The 22,536-nt window shown below is 42.3% G+C and overlaps 1 protein-coding gene across 4 annotated transcripts in view; it reads left to right on the top strand.

The window, feature by feature from the left end:
• oxr1a (oxidation resistance 1a) overlaps positions 1 to 22,536 on the top strand; it is a 242,236-nt gene that overhangs the window by 138,129 nt on the left and 81,571 nt on the right. Inside the window, exon 1 of one of the 4 annotated variants that reach the window (XM_056285874.1) lies at positions 789 to 1,094. The exons of the other annotated variants lie outside the window; for them this stretch is intronic. Within the exon in view, the coding sequence (XP_056141849.1) occupies positions 938 to 1,094 (157 nt within the window). The 5' untranslated portion in view covers positions 789 to 937. Of the gene's footprint in view, positions 1 to 788; positions 1,095 to 22,536 lie in introns of those variants that run through there. 4 annotated transcript variants of the gene reach the window in all.

Genomic DNA, 22,536 nt, shown 5'->3' on the forward strand with positions numbered 1-22,536 from the left:
AAACTCACAGCTAATAGAAAGTGATTGCCGATAAAGGGAAAAAGTTAATCTTTTTGTTTTTTACATTCACCCAACATTTACTTCATTGCAGATGGAATCAGTTCAATTTGAGCCCTTAATTGGTAATTTGTAGCGTTAACTTTATAAAATGGCTACACAGTATTTGGGACCAAAATGCAAAAGGCTTGCAGTCTGGATTTACAGGAGTCACGTGACTAACGCTGTAACATTGTAACATGACTGCCTCAGTAGTCGTGTTACAGTAGGTTAGCGTCAAACTGCTTGCCATGTGCCTTTTTTGATGGAATCCGTTAGGGAACATAAAAACTGCGATCTTACAGCAATTTCCTTAATTTCACCCATTAGCGTGTATCGTAGGGCTGTGCAATAATTCAATATTACTGTTTATTGTCTTTCAGTGGCTTTGCATTTGGATGAAATATTGTCATATTGTGATACACAATATTACCTATTATCCATTGCTGAGGTGTCTGGAGTGCTTGAAGGGGGGTTAGTTTTGGTTTGATATTGAACAGAACATTCCCAAACAGTTCAGCGTGATGAACCTCATTCGTATCCAGAAACGTGTTTTGTGCGTACGTATCAATGTCGTGTAAAAATCCGCTGGGAGTATCGTGATAGTCGTCCGTGTCGCCCAGCATGGGTGTGAAGTTAACTGCGCTTCACCGCTTGACGCCGCTAGAGGCAACACAAAAAAAACCAAAAAGAAAAGTTGTCAGTTTGTTGACGTGTTTCTAACAGTTCCTGTTTTGGAATGTAGGCTGGGGGAGACAACGCAGACTAGAGACATTGTGCAGTTTTTGGGAGCGTGTCGCCCAACTCCGCGTTTGCGCAATGAGTCCGGCGTAGGACGAACAAGTGGAGCTTTGAAAAAGATTTGTTTGGGCTGAAGTGTGGCGGCAGCAGCGGCGGCAGTATGGACTACATTCTGTCTATAACGGAGGTCAGCGCCAGAGTCGTCAGAGACGCGATCTCTCATCGAAAATGGCCCGGACAGGAACGGGTCCAACCACCCGAGAGCCGGCCGGATCATGACGGACCGATGCGTTACAACACTCTTACCTGCAAAACAGGTGGGCTTGTAGTTGTTTATTTCAACTAAACTTTGGAGATAACTATCAGAGCCGCTTGCCTAAACAGACCCCTCCTGCCCCGTCTACCACCGCGACTCCTGCTACCACCGCAGGCGTGACTTTTTGTCGAGTCGAGAAACTTCAGAGGAGATGTGTTAGGTTTACGATTTCTCACGCCACATCACACCGCAACTCGTCAACGCATGGAGCGTTTTTTTTTGGGGGGGGGGGTTGCTGGTGTGTGCAGAGTTTCGCCGCTCCGCACATGAGGGGAGGGCGGGTCCTTGAAACAGGGGTCACGTGATCTCTGTGGCGTATTTCTGTTGTTCATTCCGGACAAACTCCCACCGCAGATTCGCTCGGAGGGCGCGAGCTTTTTTCTCCCCCCCCCCCCTCCAATATTTATTGAGAAAACATCAAACTATACAAACAGTGCAGACATGTGCTCAGCATAATAGTGTAGCGAATTCGGGGGGACAACGCAACCACAGGAACTTCCGCGGCCGGGAAGCGAACCTGTATCGCCCGCACCGCAGGAGACATCGCTAACCGACCCAGCGGCCAGCGTGTCTGCTTATCCATGCACGTTACAATAGTATACAAACAAGAATATGCACTTAAAAATAAATAATGATAATAGCGTTTTAAAAATAAACAGAATTGGGATAAATAAGCTAAATATAGAATTATGATAGGGGGGGAAAGCATGTTATCCTCCTTTAAAGAGTTGACTATGCAGTTTGGCATTTTTTATTTGTTTTAATGTTTTGTTTGAGAGTAATTTGAATTCACATAAAAATAGACGTGAATCTATTCAAATCTGAATTTCAGGTGTCTGAAATTCAGATTTGGCCAGAAATGTAAAGTGCTTTGAGTGGCTGTTGCAGCTAGAAAAGCGCTATATGAAATGCAACTTGATTGACTGATAAAAATGCAGTTAAATTGGGAGTAGCGTTTGTTATTTTGCATTTATATATGTGAAATTTACGATCAACAACTTTACAATGAATTCAATCTCATTTGTCACGTTCAAAACACATGTAGTTGCAACAACTGTCACCATCTTACAATGCTGTGATTGCAAAAATTCCCAAATCCTCTGTTTATAGTACACAGATGTTTTCATCGTTATGCCACTGTATTGTTCATAAGGGTGGGGATACCGACGGTCAGTTTAGACTGAAGAGGTCACTAAGATGAGTGATGAAACATTTCTGTCAATAAACGTTGTGTCCAGATGAACTGAATCAACTTTCTTTGATTTTCTTACCTAGATTATTGAGCATGAATAAAAACAATTTTATAGTCAATTTAGTAATGCTAAATTGACTATAAATGCTAAATGGATTTTTTTCTACAAGCAAGTAAAAAATAAAGACCACCCAATTTTCTAAAAATATTGTTCGGAATAAAATGCCAAATAGAATTTGGGGCTTTAAGACATTCCTTGATCCACTTTACTTTACTTTAAATATGTTATTTAAATTAATGACTAATATAGATGAGTTTACTTGGGGTCAACTGTTCAAAGTAACGGGGAATGCGGAAGAAAATGCAGGCAGGGTGGAGTGGGTGGAGAAGAATGTCAGGAGTGATTTGTGACAGAAGGGTACCAGCAAGAGTTAAAGGGAAGGTTTACAAGATGATTTTGAGACCAGCTATATGTTGTATGGTTTGGAGACAGTGGCACTGACAAAAAGACAGGAGGCAAGAGCTGGAGGTGGCAGAGTTGAAGATGTCCAGATTTTCATTGGGAGTGACGCAATGAATATTAGAATATTAATATATTAGAGGGACAGCTTAGGTTGGACGGTTTGGAGACAAAGCGAGAAAGGCAAGATTGAGATGGTTTGGACGTGTGGAGGAGACGCAGGGTATACTGGGAGAAGGAGGCTGAAATATTTCCTGCAAATTTTTTAAAAGCGCAACACCTGCAGAATGATGAGGCATGATAAAAATATGCTTGATCCCCCCCTCCCGGATCTTTCCAAAATCTACTGTCTGTCACAAGAACAAGCTTCTTGTATAAAAATAATGTTGGTATCAGTTTTCCTAATAAAGAGGACTATTGCTTTCCTTTTACAACTGTCCACAAATCCCCTATCATTAAGAGAAACAATATTTAACGAGTTGAACTTAAAATCAGTCAGTAAAATCAGTACAATAATAAAAAAGAGCACAGTGTCTGGAAAACTAAAACAAATGTAAGCCTTCAAAGAGGGTTGAATCACTTCATCTGGATATTGACAGATGCACTGAGCATACATCAAGACAAATTTAAGCCTTGAAATACAATAGGATTATTAGGTAGTTTCCTCTTAAAGTTTTTTAGTACTAAGAGCAAAACTTAACCTTATTAACTTATTAGCCCCCGTGCACCACAAATATTGACACTGCCCCCACCCCCTTTGACCCTCTCTCCACACCAAGACATGACATACTCACACTCACATGCGCACACACACACACAGTGCAATATATCTGTCTGCCAAATTGTGCCCCCTGTACATGGACACTACCCTGTAAATAGCTCTTATTCTGCAAATAACTTCTCATTTTGTAAATAACTTCTTATTTAAAAATGTTCATTTAACATTTCGTAAATAGAGTATTTGCCATATTCCCGGTGTTTCTACATTATTGCACTTTATTTCACCTATTTTTATTTTCTATTTTATGTATATTTTATTATATTTTATTATTCTATTAACTTTTACCGTACTGTTTGCTGTTATTGTTTCCCTCTTTGACCAACATACATGGTCAAATTCCTTTTATGTTCTTGAACTACTTGGCAATAAATATGATTTTGATTCTGATTGACGTACAGCGGTAGGCAAGTTAGCTTGTAACAGGCTGGGTAGCTAAACTTGGTTGCAGTTATCAAAATTGTATTTCTTCCGAAAATAACTATTGGACTAGCGCCTTTATCAATCCTTTCTTGCAAATGCCTGGCTGTTAGGTTGACATCTGTCAGCTTCTATCTTAAGTTAAAGCAAATGGTACTCAAAAAAATTTTGGAGCTCAACACATAACATATGCTGTGGCTGCCATCTTGTCCAGCCCTCAGCAGGTATAATCTCAGCTTGTTGTCCTGCTCTGAGTTGACGTGGTTTTGGGGGGCCAACTGAGGGAACCCCCAAACGTTACAACGGTGCATTTCCGAACCAGTCAGCAAGTATTGTGAATGGAGTTCCATGTTCTGCAAGCCTCTCACGTTTGGGGAGCATCTTTGTGTTAATGAGGATCACATTTTCATGTTGGTGTGCGTGTGTGTGTGTGTGTGTGCGTGTGTGTCTGTGTTTGTGTCTGTGTGTGTTGTTTTATCCTCTCTGCTTTGCCTCCAACCCTGAATTTATCATCAAACCCATCACTTCCTCCTCTGACTTTTTCTGGATCAAAAATTAAGGCCAGTAATCAGCAGACACCCTGATTCAATATCACAATAGCTTTTTATAAATGCCGATTTCACACACATGGTGATTTCCATGATGACATTGTAAGTATTACAATTCTGTATCATGATCCTTTTTGAGGTTCCATCCCCTCTTGCGTAACAAAAAATGTGAAACTGCATTAATCCACAGAAAACATGCAACAAAACACATGTATTATGGGCTCTGTGTGTTACAAAATCTCAAACAGTATGCTTCACTGAATAATATTTAAATATAACTCAAATTCAGACATTCAGTGCAGAAATCATCAAACCTAGCCTGGGAACCAGATGAGTTCGTAAATGCTAATTAGTCTTGCTTCGCTCGGCTCATTTTCGATTTCCAAGGGGTGATATCAACGAACGCAGACCAAAATGCCTCGCAGTTGGATAGAATACGACCAATCAGAGCAATGAAACGTGTGACATAGAGCTTAAACTTTTAGCAAATCCTGTTGGAAGTATGGCAAACACATCTTTCTTATCAACAAAAGCTTTAAGTGCAGTTGTTTGTTATTATTTTAGAGAAATTATACCGTCCACTTCATTTAATACTGTCGTGATAGTGGATTCAACAGACTGTTCCACATCAGCGGCAGCCAACAGCGTGGCTCTGTACGTCAACATTATGTTTTTCCCCCACCAGCATTCTGGGAAGACCCGCTCCTACTCTGCCTCTGATTGGCTAACTCTATCCCTAACCTCAACCAACCTGACCAATGAGTAATGAGTACTGGCCAATCAGAGGCAGAGCTCCTGGAATGCTGGTGAGGGAAAAAATAAGGCTGTAGGTCATCTTATCAAATCTGCCCCTTATTAGATAAATTATTGTGATTTGCCCAACCCGGGCCAGGTTGGCTGGAAGTCTGCCTGAACAGAAGGGTGGCCAGAGCAAATGTAAAACACGAGCTTGCAGATTAGTCTGGTTCCCAGGCTACATCAAACCTCTCCATGGCATCTTGTTTGTGTACTTTGCCACTGCGATCAAGGGGAAATGCTGGGAAATGAAAATCATCACAGCTTAAGTATTGTGAATTGATCCCCACCGCCACCCACAAATGGAGACGTGCAGGCTCATTGAAATGGAAATTTTGCCACCAGCATGGATTTGAACTTTTAAGGACAGGCTGTATTAACTCATGATTCATCAAATCATCATGAAGAATGATCCACACAATTAGCTGTCAATTTCTTTGTCTTTTGTTGTATTATGTATTGGGGGGGGGGGCATTTTCAACCCACCAACAGTCTTGTATACAGCTGATGTGAAGTCATCTGGCCGAGAGCTGGGTGGCAGGCAGGTTAATTTTTGGATCTAATTAGGACAGAGATTAATAGGATGTATGCTCTGTTGCTCTGGAAACACAATGGATGGCAGTCAGGTTCATTAGCAGTCCCCGTGCCTCTCCTCCCAGTGTCGGAGTGGACCGCGGGGGTGGCTTGTGTCTGCAGGCCATGGCCCTGTTGAGGGGGAAAGAATGGGACTAAGTAGACATGTAGGCAGAGAGGGAAAGTAGCAAGGCAAGTTGGAGAGAAAGAGGAATAAGGCAGGGGTGAACAATGGGATGAAGTGAACTGTGGAGACAGACAGTGCACTACTTGACCAGGCTTATATGTATTATGGTGTGGCGGTGCTTGTACGAGGGACGAAGGCAGGTAGGGAACAGACAGACTATTGGCACACTCCTGTGATGATAGACAGGCAGGCTTACACATATACCAAGTGATATGCACTCAGATACGCTTATATTGCAAAAATTATGCACATTTTTAGCAAATTAGACAGATGAGAAAGACAGAAGGACAGGAATTACAGCATGCCAATGAACTAACACAAGTACCACCATTCACACCTGCAGGCAGGGAGACAGGGATACATGCCCGGACACAGCATGCTCCTGTTTTTTGCCCTTGAGTGGCAGTAGAGATGAATCATCTGCATATGACCCTGTCCTGCTTGACCTGCCAGTTGAAACTGAAGAAAAAAGGGAGTACTTAAAATGGGGAGTGCTTACAGTGTACTTTCTCACCTCTAATTTCACAGTGCCTACAAGATGAAACATATTTTCCTTGAAGTTCCCAGCAACTGGAACCTAATGTAATTTACAAATAACAGCTTTATTGTACCACTGGGGTGTGGAAAATAACCTACACACTAATATCTTTTTAGGAGGTATTGCAAAGTGCTGCTATAATCAGTCTTAACAAGGGAGGTGAAATTTGAACAATTTTCTAAATGGACTTGGTTGATTTTTCCTAGCTTTACTAAAAGATATCGGTTAGACAGAAACTTGTCAGTGAAACAGTTCAGCGCATGTGAGTCAAGGATGATAATGAAGTATAAGTAGCTATGATTATGCTGCAACAAAACACTAGCAATAGTTACTCATTACCAAATTGTCCTTTTCAGACACATTGTAAACTATAGTGTATTTGGTTTTTGTGCAGGATTTCCAGGAGTACAAATTCTTGGGCAGCTTGCTTATGAGATGATATCTTTAGCTATAAAAGATGCACTTCAGTTGTGCATGTCTATACAACAACAGTCGCTTGAGTTCAGCCCAGCAGTGAATTTGTCAGCACTGCCACCTCACAGAAAAAGCATCATGAGGTTGATTGTGGTGCTTCTGTGTGAAGTTTTCATATCCTCCCTGTGTTGGATTTCTTGTGGGTTTTGGGTTATATCATGGTCCGTCTGTGCAGAGTTTGCATGTTTTCCTGTGGGTGCACCACAGTCTTGAGCATAGTTAGATGAACTAAAGACTCTAAATTGTGATTTGAGATTGGCTATCTGAGTCGGCACTGTGATGGACCGGCAACCTGTCCGCGGTGTCTCTAGCCTCTTTTCCAACATACATATGCAGAGAAAAGCTCCAACCACCTGTGATCCTGGAAATAATTTGGTAAAAAAAAAATTGATGGATGCAATCATGTAATGGTGGGTTGTGCTGACTTTGTTTTTTTCTGCTTTCCGATAAATGCATTTTAATTTGATTTGTCATATAAAAAAATGGGCAAAGTTAAGGCTGTGCATTGCATCTGCAATGAAACAAGATGTGATTAAATGAGATAAGATGCAGTGTCGGGAAATGTGAAGGAAGAGGTGGCATTGAAGCCCAGCTGGGCAACCAAACACCAGAAAAGTACACACTGAAAAAGTCCATCTTTTTGACTGTTAAAGTCACTGAACAATAACACTGATAATCAACTTAGTTTGTGTTGTGTTGACCCCCTTTTGGAATGTGGGAGGGGATGTCTCATGGTCTTCACTGACACTTGGCTGTCATTGGCAGTATATCACTTGTCAAACATACTATGTTAGACACTGGACCTCTAGTATGGCTTCACTGAGGGATCACACACATTAATAGCATGAAACCAATTTTGATCATGAAACCATATAACTGTACAACTGCTGCCTAGATACAAAACTAAGAACTCTGCCACTAGGAACTTGTGGGGCATCAAGAGCAGGTTTGTATTTATTGTACAGAGCAGTCTGTGTTAGGAGTCAGCTGACAGTGTTAATAGACTTATGCCTAGTCCACACGTACATGGATAGTTTTGAAAATTTAGCTTTTTCTTTATGTTTTGGCCTTTTGTCCACATGCAAACAGCAAACAGTGTTTTAGGTCACTAAAACTGACATTTTTTTCACCTTCTAAAGTGCAGATTTTTAAAAACTCGGGTTTCTGTGTATCCATGTGCACATGTAAAACGGAGCATTTGGGAAATGACGTCAGACTTTAATTCGCGCATACCCATTGGTATCCCCACAAACAATTAACATTTTTCTGGATTTGCCATAGCACCTTGGGCCGTGTGCCAGAAAGGTGTTAGATAAATAAAGGTGAAGAAAGAGATGTCAAATAACTATAAATTGAAAAAATAATTAGCTACTCTTATTGTTTTTGTTAGAAGGGCTGTGGCTTTGGCGATCGCGGAAGCAAAAACTCGGGTGTGGGAAGAGTTTGGTGAGGATATGGAGGAGGACTTTCGGTTGGCCTCAAGGAAGTTCTGGCACACCATCCGGCAACTCAGGAAGGGTAGGCAGGGCTTGACTCAGGCTGTGTTTAGCCAGGGAGGGGAACTGCTGACCCAGACTGGGGATGTTGTCGGGCAGTGGAAGGAACACTTTGAGGCGCTCCTGAACCCAGCTAACATGTCCTCAGTGGAGGAGGTAGAGTCTGAAGACTCAGGGGAAGCCTCACCCATATCCCTGGCAGAGGTCTCTGAGATAGTCAAGAAGCTCCTCAGTGGCAAGGCGCTGGGTGTGGATGAGTTTCGCCCTGAGATGCTGAAGGCTCTGGACATTGCTGGGCTGTCTTGGCTGACATGCCTCTTCAGTGTCATGTGGAGGTCAGGGACAGTACCTGTGGAGTGGCAGACTGGGGTGGTGGTTCCCATATTTAAAAAAGGGGACTGGAGGGTGTGCTCCAATTATCGGGGCTTCATACTGCTCAGTCTCCCTGGGAAAGTCTACGCTAGAGTGCTGGGAAGGAGGCTCTGACTGATTGTCAAACCTCTGATCCAGGATGAACAATGTGGGTTCCGTCCTGGCCATGGAACAACGCACCAACTTTTAACTCTTGCGGAAGTGCTGAGAGAGGCATGGGAATTTGACCAGCCAGTCTACATGTGTTTCATAGACTTGGAAAAGGCTTACGATCATGTACCCCAGGGCACTCTATGGGGGGTACTGCGGGAGTATGGGGTACCGGGGCAGTTGCTAAAAGCCATCCGGTCCTTGTATAACCAAAGTGAGAGCTGTGTCCGCATTCTCAGCACAAAGTCAAACACGTTTTCAGTGGGTGTCAGACTCTGCTAAGGTTGTTCCTTGTCTCTAATTCTGTTTGTGATATTCATGGACAGGATCTCAAGGCGCAGACAAGGTTAGGAGTGTGTACATTTTGGGAACCTCAGAATTGCATCTCTGCTCTTCGCAGATGATGTGGTTTTGTTGGCTTCATCAGAACGTGACCTCCAGCACACACTGGGACAGTTTGCAGCTGAGTGTGAAATGGCCAGGATGAGAGTCAGCACCTCCAAGTCTGAGGCCATGGTTCTCTACTGGAAAATGGTGGATTGCTCCCTCCAGGTTGGGAATGAGTTGTTGCCTCAAGTGAAAGGGTTCGAGTATCTCGGGGGATCTTGTTCATGAGTGAGGGTAGGATGGAGCGGGAGATTGGCAGGCGGGTTGGTGCAGCATCAGCAGTAATGTGGACATTGTACCAGACCGTTGTGATGAAGAGGGAGCTGAGCTGGAAGGCAAAGCTCTCAATTTACCAGTCAATCATTGTTCCAACCTTCACCTATGGTCATGAGCTTTGGGTAGTGACCGAAAGGGTGATACAAGTGGCTGAAATGAGTTTCCTCTGTAGGGTGTCTGGGCTCAGCCTTAGAGGTAGGGTGAGGAGCTTGGACATCCGGAGGGAGCTCGGAGTAGAGCCGCTGCTCCTTCACGTCGAAAGGAGCCAGTTGAGGTGGTTCGGGCATCTGGTTAGGATGCCTCCAGGGAGCCTTACTTTGGAGGTTTTCTGTGCACGTCCAACTAGGGGGAGACCCTGGGGTAGACCTAAAACTTTTCTAGAGGGACTGTGTGTCCAATCTGGCCTGGGAATGTCTTGCGATCCCCCAGGATGAGCTGGAGGGCATTGCTGGGGAGAGGGACGTCTGGAGTGCCCTACTTAGCTTTCTGCCACCTCGTCCCGACCACGGAGAAGTTGCTGATGATGAGATGAGATTGCTTTTATTTTTAAGTCACTACCGCCAAAGGAAAATAAGCTCAATATGCATAGTCACAATGTTCTTTTCTGTTGTTTGACATATCGTTGATTTACACTTTATTGCCACCTACTGGCCCAGCATGATTGAGTATTTGCAGTCGTTGTTGCATTCTTGTGTGTACGGAGATATTTCGTAAAATGAAGGTTGTGTGGGCAGATTTTTTTTTTAAACAGAGGGGGGAAAATATCCATTTAGAAAAAATATCTGCATTGCCAAGGCCTTAGTCATAGTGTGGTAGGCGTGGGAATCAACAGTGCAATAGTGCAATGATATTTTAGCGCTGATTCGATACATAGTGTGATACATAATGCTCCAGCTGGACACGATTTCACTTAAGTTTTAATTTGTGAAAACAGCAATTGTATAACAAAATGCATTTAGTTTAAGCCTTGTGTTACAACAGCTTAAAACATGCTTCCCTGAGTAAACATTCAAACAATTCAAATTCAGACATTCAGAAATGTCTGTGCTGACCTGACGAGCTGTCCAGGGTGTCTCCCCGCCTGCCGCCCAGTGACTGCTGGGATAGGCTCCAGCATCCCCGCGACCCTGAGAGCAGGATAGGTGGTTCGGATAATGGATGAATGGACATTCAGAAATGTAGAAATTATCACAATCAAAGCGTCTTCACAGCATCTATTTATCGTGCTTCAACAATGTGATTCAGGGGAAAAGCTATGAAATTAAATTCGTAATAGCTTAGTGTCACGATTTTTGCACTGAATCATCCCCCCCATCGCTAGTGTAGGTGCAGTATGTATCCCCTGCAAGAACTTGGTGATCCCTTTGGCAAGTTTACAAGAATGTTACGCTGAAGACTATTTAAAAAGTGTGGAGAGGTAGTTAGAAAAAAACCTAATAGAAAAAGTCAAGTGAAAAATAGAAGATAAGAGTGTCAGCTAAGTAGCAATACCCTGCGGTCTGCATGGAGATGAGCGTTATGATTATCTCATGAGACAACTCAAACAACGGGGACAATAAGCCCAGGAGGTATTTACTCAAACACACAACTGACCAAAGGGCTCGACTGCTTTTATGTACAATTTGACTGTCACACTTTTAATCCTAAAACACATTAGATTGATGGGTGGTTGACAACTGGTCCTGAAAAGCTCCTCATAGAGCTACACAGAATAAGTTTTGAAGGACCCAGGTACTGGCAAGGATCTTATGACCTGTGTTGAGTACCTGTTTCAATCTTAGCTTGGCTTTTACCCAAAAAAAACTTGAAAAGGACCGCCAAGCCTTTGGACACACCTAATTGTTCCCTTGCTAAAAGGCAAAGTGAGGTATTTGAATGATTGCAAAGTTGTGGTATTGACTCCCTTAACCTTCTTAACCTCCTTCCTCTAGACAAACTGGTTAAAACATGTTTTGAAAGAAGTTGCTTTATGCAATAGTTCAGTTGAGATTTGCACTTTGGACACGGTGGGTAGAGAAAGAAGCTGCAGTACACTTAACTTAATTCATCCAATCTCTATCTCTATTTGATGGGACCCTTTTCTTAGCTTTTAACATTAGCCAGCATGCCCGGTCCTAGAAAACTTTTTCACTTTAAGTTACTAGATCTAAATGCACTTGATGATTTTTTTTTTTTAGTGGTAAATCTCTATATTTTCAAGTTAATAGTGTCTTTCAAATATGGGGTCTCCCCCCCTTTTTTTCCCCCCAATTGTACTTGGCCAATTATCCTACTCTTCCAAGCCATCCCGAGCGCTGCGCCGCCCCCTCTGCCGATCCGGGGAGGGCTGCAGACTACCACATGCCTCCTCCGATGCATGTGGAGTCGCCAGCCGCTTCTTTTCCCCTGACAGTGAGGAGTTTGGCCAGGGGGGACATAGCGCATGGTAGGATCATGCTATTCCCCCCAGTTCCCCTCTTCCCCGAACAGGCACCTCAACCAACCAGAGGAGGTGCTAGTGCAGCGACCAGGACACATACTCACATCCGGCTTCCCACCCGCAGACACGGCCAATTGTGTCTGTAGGGACGCCCAACCAAGCCGGAGGTAACACAGGGATTCGAACCGGCGATCCCCGTGTTGGTAGACAATGAAATAGACCACTACGCTACCCAGACGCTTGGGGATTAACTTTCTAAATGTGTTAAATGTCCTCTTGGCACCAACCTTTGCTTATGCAGTGTGTTGAGGATATTATATGGTTTGGTCTTATCAGCTGTTGGTTGATATATTACATGCTGAGGTGATTTACTGTGCGTTTTACTGGAGTTTTATCTTGTGTTTTCCTTGTTTGTTTTTACTGTAAATGCGTTATGGTTGAAATGGCAGTACAGAATATTTGAATGTTTTTGCGATCACAGTTATTAACCATGCCTTTTATTTATGGTTTTCAGAGCGTTTGAGCTACATTTAAAAAGATTAAATTTAGGGTGAAATTAGGAATTAGGATTATTTTACGCAAGTTGCTGGTCAGGTGCTCAAATGGAAGGACATGCACAGAGACATGCCGTTATGACTGATTAAGTAAAGCAGTTTATCTCTTTTTTCACTTTTGCACCAGTTCAGCACTAACAGTCCAAAGTTCAAGTATTTTTAAGTAATTCTTCACCTTGAACACAATCTGGAGGGACATTGAATAAATAGGCACAGTCACACTGCTGGCCATAGGCTAATTTTCAATTTTGATTTTTTTTTTAAATCGTATCTGATGTTTTTTCTCTCGCTCTTCACATTCATCTGTTAAAGTGACCTATATATCTGATGTCAGTGTGAACAGACCTCCAACCTCAAATGACTCACGCGGTAACTAACTGTGTGTCTTGTGACTACCCTCAGCCACTTCACAGCCAAGACTGGTCGAAGCTTAATTTATGGACACGCAATATATGTGTCCATAAGTTAAGCTTGAACATAAGCATCTCTCAATTTATCGACCCGTTGACTTGTCTTTTCACCGACTCCCATCAGCATGTTTTTTTTTTCAGATAACGTCTGCCATAACTAAACCTCCTATAGTATCCGCTCGTAGTCCCTGACCTCAATTTGATGACAGTTTTGCCAAGGTGAAAACAGTGATTGTTCAGGAAAAGACGAGGTATGCTTTATTACTTGAATGTCAAAAATCAGTGTTGCATTGTACTGTCCCTTGCAGTAAGAACGTAGCCAGTTCATTCAAAGGCTTTATATCTCTCTCTCTCTCTCTCTCTCTCTCTCTCTCTCTCTCTCTCTCTCTCTCTCTCTCTCTCTCTCTCTCTCTCTCTATCTCTCTATATATATATATGAAAAAACTTTTAATACATAGCAGTACAAGCTTGTTTCATCAGCTCAGCTCACTCCCTCACTCATCAGCTGCCAATGTCTATATAAATGCATAAAATGTAAATACTATACAAATGTAACCCCCTTTCTTGGCTATACCGTGTAGAAACCACACTAGTCCTCTGAATTCAGGGTAGCTGCTGCAGGCCTTTATTTTTGGCACAACTCAGTTCTGGCAAAATCAAAATGAACATATAGATGTTGTGGGTCATATATTGTCAGCTCAACTCCAGCCCAACTCTGTCGCTGTCGTGTGACAGAGTTGGGCTTTCTACTGCTGATATATACATACATAATAAACACAAAACAAAATACAACGATAACAATTGGTTCAACCAAAATAAAACTTGATCATATAGTTACAACAGTGTTAAATTTCACTACTTAATATAAACATTATACATAATAGCATTCCCTGAACCGGTTTTGTATTAATAGGAAATGAATCTAACTATATGTACGTCGCAGAAAATTTATATTCAGCAAAACAACTTACCTAGCAAAATCAAAATGAACATATAGATCTTGTTTTATGATAAGTACTGCTATGTATTAAAAGTTTTTTTTCCTACATCTATATTGGTGTTCCACTCATTTGTTGAGCACTTTTATCTACACCGTTGATGGTTTCTAGAAGAAGAAAAAAATGTGATATATATGGACAAAATTATTGGGACACACCTCTTAATCATTGAATTCAGGTGTTTCATTCAGACCCATTGCCACAGGTGTATAAAATCCAGCAGCTAGCCATGCAGTCTGCATTTACAAACATTTGTGAAAGAATGGGTCGTTCTGAAGAGCTCAGTGAATTCAAGTGTGGTACTGTCATAGGATGCCACCTTTGCAGTAAGTCAGTTTATGAAATTTCTTCCCTGCTAGATATTCCACAGTCAACTGTAAGTGGTGTTATTGAAAAGTGGAAGCATTTAGGAACAACAGCAATTCAGCCACGAAGTGGCAGACCATGTGAAGTCACACAGTGGGGTCAACGAGTGCTGAGGCGCATAGTGCGTAAAAGTCGCCAACGCTCTGTTGAGTCAATAACTGCAGAGTTCCAAACTTCCTCTGGCATTAACATCAGCACAAAAACTGTGTGCCGGGAGCTTCATGGAATGGGTTTCCATGGCTGAGCAGTTGCATGCAAGCCTTACATCACCAAGCACAATGCCAAGTGTCGGATGGAGTGGTGTAAAGCACACTGCCACTGGACTCTGGAGCAGTGGAAACATCTTCTGTGGAGTGACAAATCATGCTTCTCTGTCTGGCAGTCTGATGGACGAGTCTGGGTTTGGCAGATGCCAGGAGAACGTTACCTGCCTGACTGCATTGTGCCAACTGTAAAGTTTGGTGGAAGAGGGATAATGATGTGGGGTTGTTTTTCAGGGGTTGGGCTAGGCCCTTTAGTTCCAGTGAAGGGAAATCTTAATGCTTCAGCATACCATGGCACTTTGGACAATTCTATACTTCCAACTTTGTGGAAACAGTTTGGGGAGGGCCCTTTTCTGTTCCAGCATAATTGTGCCCCAGTGCACAAAGCAAGGTCCATTAAGACATGGTTGGGTGAGTGTGGTGTGGAAGAACTTGACTGGCCCGCACAGAGCCCTGACCTCAACCCCATTGAACACCTTTGGGATGAACTAGGTTGGAGATTGCGAGCCAGGTCTTCTCATCCAACATCAGTGCCTGACCTCACAAATGCTCTTCTGGATGAATGGGCAAAAGTTCCCACAGACACGCTCCAAAATCTTGTGGAAAGCCTACCCAGAAGAGTGGAAGCTGTTATAGCTGCAAAGGGGGGACCAATTTCATATCAATGCCTATGGATTTAGAATGTTGTAAAAGCTCCTGTAAGTGTAGTGGCCATGTCCCAATACTTTTGTACATATAGTGCATATATATATATATATATATATATATATATATATATATATATATATATATATATATATATATACACATACACACACACACACACACACACACACACACACACACATGCGCACTGGGGGAGCAAAAAGGATTATGGGACTGTTAATGTTAAAATTGTGTTTTGGTGATGTGTTCATATTTTGGTTATTGGTGTGTTGTTGTTTGGGGGTTTGACTCGGACTGAGTAGAGGACTGTTTACTGACTGACTGACCTTAGGACCGGGACTTAGACTGACATCACCAGTTGTGACATGGGGGGGGGGGGGGGGGGATCCCTGCGATGTTATTCTGTTAAATGTCAAGAGTTGTTTCAAAATAAAAGCCACTCCTGTTGGTTGTGCGGTGTATGGGACGCAGGTTTGGCATTAAAGAACTCTCTGCCTCTCGACTCCTTCCACGCCAGCTCAGAGAGAGAGAGAGAGAGAGAGAGAGAGAGAGAGAGAGAGAGAGAGAGAGAGAGAGAGAGAGAGAGAGAGAGAGAGAGAGAGAGAGAGAGAGAGAGAGAGAGAGAGAGAGAGAGAGAGAGAGAGAGAGAGAGAGAGAGAGAGAGAGAGAGAGAGAGAGAGAGAGAGAGAGAGAGAGAGAGAGAGAGAGAGAGAGAGAGAGAGAGAGAGAGAGAGAGAGAGAGAGAGAGAGAGAGAGAGAGAGAGAGATTTCTTTCACCTGTTGTCATAAGGTATCTGACTGTCCCTGCCTCCAAACCACTTTTTGCAACACAAGCATCAACACGCCCTCTTCACGCGAACACACAACGGCTTCTCTTTTTTTTCCTAATCACCCAATCATTGTGCTTCAGAGTAAAAGGCAAGTCAATTTTATTTGTATATCCTAATATCACAAATTAAGGGGCTTTACAGCAACAAAATATCCTGTCCTTAGACACTTGGATAAGGAACAACTCCCTAAAAAAAAAACCTTTAACAGGAAGAAACCCCAGGGAGTGCAACAGAGGAGGGATCTCTCTCCCAAGATGGACAACGTGCAATAGATGTGTTTACACAATTTACAGAATATAACAATTGAAAAAAACAACATGCAATATGTTGTCTATCATTTCACTGCAACTCTGCATCAAGATTTTGGAAATTATTGCTTTAAAAAGTAACAGCGGCAGTAAAACTATATCACTATCATGGATAAATTATGCAATCAATCTGCAGTTCATGCATGCTGAGTCAAGTCTGTACAGATCACAAATCAATTACGTTTCATTACACTACTCATGTGCAGCCATGTCTGCAAACAACATTTTCTTCATGAAACCAAGTTTGAATGAGAAAAAAAACAGGGCCTTGAACACTTTCTTTTACTTAATGCAAAAGAGGCTACAGTGAGCTATGTGACAGTCAACGATTAGGTCTTGTTAGCGTGACCATTTAACATGGAATATCATTATCACATAGAAATCCCACTCTAGTTTGCAATAATATTTGTTCACAACTCTTCACTTTTTGATGAATTCCTCACCATTGTCATGTGAACAAGCTTGATATAAGAAAAGACAGCTGTTGTAGTTTGATTGTGCACGAAATGCTGGATAACATCTTGCATGTCATCCTCTTCCAAATTCCCAAAAAAATACGTGCAGTTTTGTCCAATATCTACTACGATGTCCGATATGGACCCTGACTGCACATTGATTAGCACAGGGTATCGTTCGCAGCATTATTTGTTCTGTATCAGAATCAGAAAGATGCCAGTGAAGAATAAACAATGAAATAACAGACGGGATATAGACCTTGTACTGGGTCAATGATCATCACCCTGATTTCAACACCAATGTTTGACTAAGCAGTTTAACAAGTATGGCCTTTAACTCCTTAACTGTTATTTTGAGGACATAATTAGAACCAAACTTTCAATTAACGCAATACGAAAGTTTCCATTTTTTCTTTCCTTGCTGAATTATCTTTTTTCTTCTTCTTTTTTTTTGCCACTCTGCCTAAGCTCGCTATCTTGAAAAGGATAAAGATTTGATACCAAAGCTGTCAGATTGGTAAGATAAATAAGCTTGGTGTTATTGCAGAGGAGAGAGAAGGTTCATCATGTTGTCAGGTTTCATCCTCCCATGTGAGAGTTAGTCATGCAGATGGATTTAACGAGACACTGCCTTAATTTTTCACCTTGATCTCAATGCACCTGCCCTGGCTACGTGGAGAGCAGATGGTCTCTGGTGGTGAGACATTAGTTAGCCAAAACCGGTTGAGGTTAAAAGAAAGGTATAAGCTTAACTTCTATGACCCACATTATGAAACACATTAACCTCTTCTATTCACTCCAGCTTCTAGTATTTTGATTTTTAAAGTAACTCACAAGGGCGTAACTGCTGTATTACTGCCATTTGTTATTCTAAGAGAAAATTTGCTTTCTGCAGTGTATTTCTCGGACTAAAAGTCATTGTTTGGGTTTTTTTTTTACTCATCTGGCAGGTCCTTCGACTTATATTCCAAAGCAATTTATACAATGTAGATTTGTTGGATGAATATGCTGCATTTCAACTAAGGCCACTAGATGGTACCGTTTAATCTTGTGACTCAATTAAAAATACAGTACCACCATGTAAATGCGACTTATACACTGAAGCAACTATATTTTTTCCTCACAACAACGTGTTTTTTTGGTGAGTGCCACTTATACTCGGGTGCGACTTCTATCCGAGAAATACAGTACCTGCAGTTGGCAAACAGTAGCCCAGTCAAATCATGCATCCTAAGAGAAACCATTTACATTTGGCTTGATAAATAATGTCTGATAATGCAGACTTTGTGTTTCTCATAGCTGAGCTCATCGCTTCTCTTCTTATTGATTCAAGCTGTAACCGGACAGGTTGGTGTTGCTGCAGAGTTGCGGTGCACCAGGGCTCCAACAGGTGCCAGAAACAAGACAAGCTGCCCTTTCGCACCTTATAAAGTAGTATATGAAATGCCAGTGCATGTACTTAGAGTATTGTATTCTATTTTTTTTTATTTAATTGCATTCAATTTGTAGGCAATCATAGGCAATTTCATTCATCCGAGGACGATTCCAGAAGAATAATGAATAGATATTATTAAGACATTAGTCATTACTGCTCTTTTGCAGATCACATCAGTCTAGTAGTGTTTTAGTATGCTATTGCTGTGATTTATCCTAGCGTTGTGTGTAGTAGAGAGACTACAGTTGGATTACGTTACATATCATCGACACTGATTGAGCTGCAAGCTTTACCATTCATCAACTTCCCTTTTATCTTGGAACTTTGACCTGCAAGGGAAATATTGCACACAGTGCAGTAACTGCAACACTGGCGGTCGGAAACACCCTGGTGTGATTATTGGGCCTGAAGTGAGAGCTAATGAGGAGTGTGACACCAGAGCAGAGGACAAAGTGAGATCCAGCCTTCAAGTCCTACATTCTTTTTTCGGCTGCAGACGAGGGGCACATAAATACGCCTATACACTAACGCAAATACGTCTGCTCGAAGATGATAGGGAAACATACAAACTGTGGCCAGCCTTTGCAGACACCCTCTTCTTCCTGATTCCAGACTATCTGATTTGCAGCCATTTTCCCATAAGTTGATAATGTGTGACTAAAGATAACGTAAGATTGACTTTGCACCAGACCCGATCACTTTGGGGAAAAGGTCATTTGCACATCATTAGAATATAGATGTGTGTGTGTTCATGTTGCTGACATATCCTAGTTTCCAGGACACTTTTCAAACTAAAGACCAGTTAATTGGGGACAGCTTGCCCAGTTAGGAACAAAAGCCATGTCCCCAACTGGGGAAAAAGCTGTTTTTTTGGGTCAGTGGTTAAGGTAAGGGTTAAGGTTAGGCATGTAATTCTAATGGTTAAGGTTAGGGCTAAGAGCTAGGGAATGAATGTAAGTACATGTAGTACATTACAGTAGTGTGTGTGTGTGTGTGTGTGTGTGTGTGTGTGTGTGTGTGTGTGTGTGTGTGTGTGTGTGCGTGCGTGCGCGCGCGTACTTAACATTTAACACCCATTTCTGCGGAGCTGTGTCCAGTATTTAAGTTACGAAATTCCTCTTGATATAAGAATCCGTGGTGACACATGTACAGTCACTGACATGACCAGCCGCTGACTCCATGGGGAGTGTTGACGTGAGAGGAACAGGATGTATCAAGTACTCACTGTTTGAACACACCCATTACACCAGCGGTCCAGACAAACACTCATATAGCACATAAGTGCTCTCTCTCTTTCTCACTGTATCTCTCTCACTTACACATAAAGTGCTGCATCAGCAAAGTTTTTCATCCCGGCTCGCTGTTGTATAGGCTGGTCTGTAGAGGCTGGCAGTGTAATATAGAGCTGAGTGGGACTGAGAGTTTGCTGGCAAAGGGATGCTGCCTGCCACTCCATGTTCCCTGTGTTTAAGTTGACAGCTCCACTAGGCCCATGTATATTTATTACAACGGGGAGAGTACTCTTATAGTACACTGGCGCTAAAGAGTCATGCCATATGGGGTCCGTTTCTTAATATAACAATCTGCGCTGTTGGAAATTTTGTTTTGATACCATGGCATTCCTGACATCTTCTGAGACGACTTGGATTAAGTAATTTGCATTTCACTGTTGTGGCCAGTTAGTTTGGCTCGTCATAAATTGCAATTATATGAAATGTGGCTCTTAATTTCTTGCTTCCTTTTATGTTCCACAGCTTACAATATCAGAATCATGTTTATTGGCCATGTAGGTTTGCACATATATGGAATTTTACTCCGGTTTCGTGACTCTCTGTGTACTTAACATAGAATAACACAACAACATTCAGAAATATACACATGGATTGACTTAGACAGGTGAAGTAAGACGTGATAAAGTGCAATGGTGCAGAGAATATATCAGAGATGCTTAAATAGATGTTAGCAGGTTACTTACGTACATGCCTGAGGTAGATGGACATGACGGAGCATACCAGTATACGTACAATGTGCAGTACAGCATATACTAAATGGTTGGATTCATTTGACAGTGTTAAGCGTTCATTTGAATGACAGCCTGCGGAAAGAAACTGTTTTTATATCTGGTTGTTTTGGGGTACAGTGCTCTGTAGCGCCTACCACAGAGGGGAGGAGTTGGAACAGATTGTGACCAGGGTGTGATGGGTCTGCAGTGATGTTGCCTGTCCATGTTCTGAGTCTGGAGGTGCAGAAGTCCTGAATGGAGGGCATGTTGGCACAATGCGTATCATACATTAGAATGTTTTGAAATTAAGAGTCAAGTCTGACAAGCTCTTATATCTAAAGACAATGTGTCATAAGTCCACCTAGTTTTTAGTCACAGACTAAGATTTTGCAAAGAGTGAGGATCTTGATGGGTCACTATTTGCAAGACTATAACTAGATTCCTCTTGAGATTATTTTCCCTCCTGCTCCAGGTGGAAATGTACACGAAGAAAAACTGTTGAACTATGGAGCAAAAATAGAAGTTTTTTCCATCTCACTCTATCATGGTCAAATGGGAGGACATGTCAAAAAGGCACACTTGTTAACTCCACAACTCCTGAGTTTCTCTTCCTGCTCTACGACTTGTGGCACTTTTCATCTACCCAGTTTTCTACTTCCTGTTTGGTGCCAGAAAGAGCGCACCTATTGGTTGTTGGCAATGTTCATGTCATTGAACGTCACAATTTGTGTGAGCCAACACTCTGAAGACTCAAGATAATATTAAACATATTGATTTTATCAGAACGTCAAAACGAAAAAAAAGACTGACGTAAGGCAGCTCCGACTGAGTGTTATGACCACCCAACACCAAACGATTGAGATGACGGGAGCACGCCACAACTCTACAAAAACTCCCAATATTTCATTCCGACATTGTAAATTTGTCTGCGACAGTGAAATCACTTGAAATGTTGTTTGGGGCATTCGGGTAGCATAGCGGTCTATTCCGTTGCCTACCAACATGGGGATCGCCAGTTTAAATCTGTGTTACCTCCAGCTTGGTCGGGCGTCCCTACAGACATAATTGGCCATGTCTGCAGGTGGGAAGCTGGATGTGGGTATGTGTCCTGGTCGCTGCACTAGCGCCTGCTCTGGTCAGTCATGGCACCTGTTCGGGGAGAGGGGGAACTGGGGGAATGGTGTGATCTTCCCACGCGCTACATCCCCCTGGCAAAACTCACTGTCAGGTGAAAAGAAACGGCTGGCGACTCCACATGTATCAGAGGAGGCATGTGGTAGTCTGCAGCCCTCCCCGGATCAGCAAAGGGGGTGGAGCAGCGACTGGGACGGCTCAGAAGAGTGGGGTAATTGGCCAGATACAATTGGGGAGAAAAAAAGGGGGGGGGGGATCAAAAAGAAAAAAAATGTTGTTTTTGTAAGGCCAGCTTAAAGTGGTGTTTGAGCCTAAAGCAGATACACAAGCCTAAAAATGCACTTGTTTGTGCTTTATACATTTATGTGCTATATTGTATATGAAAGTCGAATTGAAAAAAAATGTCTCTGCACACCCTCGATAAACACTGTCCCAACCTGAACGTAGACTAGTGTGTCTGCTATGCCTTACACAGGTGGCCCCTTCTCCCTCTAAGTGCATAAACCACACTGCAGACAACACTTTTTAATCCCAGCGTTCCCCTCTCCCTGTTTCTTCTTAAGTAATTGACAGTATTAAGTTAGATAATCCATTTACATGTTGCTCTGCCATTAGGGGCTGTTGAGTGGTGTGTGTGTCTGGCTGAGGTGTTGCCTGCAGCCAAATGTTAAGTGTATCCTGGGGAGTGGCATTACTCTCTGTAACAGCATGATCTCTGCAGCATCAACACACAATCCATGGCATTGAAAGCACTTCACATAATTTGCCCTGCTTAGCGCCGAATTGTTACACATTAGTATGTTACTAATAATATATGGCTCTTGGCTTGTAGTACATAATTCGTTACCCCTCTTTTTCATGTGATGGGATAATGTGCGAAACTCCAGAGTTCGTTTAGTGGAAATGCACTTTTCCAACAAAGCCTAAAAACATTTTGTCAACTGTCAAAGATAATGG

This window comes from Lampris incognitus, chromosome 9 (genome assembly GCF_029633865.1).
Source record: "Lampris incognitus isolate fLamInc1 chromosome 9, fLamInc1.hap2, whole genome shotgun sequence".
Taxonomy (NCBI): domain Eukaryota; kingdom Metazoa; phylum Chordata; class Actinopteri; order Lampriformes; family Lampridae; genus Lampris; species Lampris incognitus.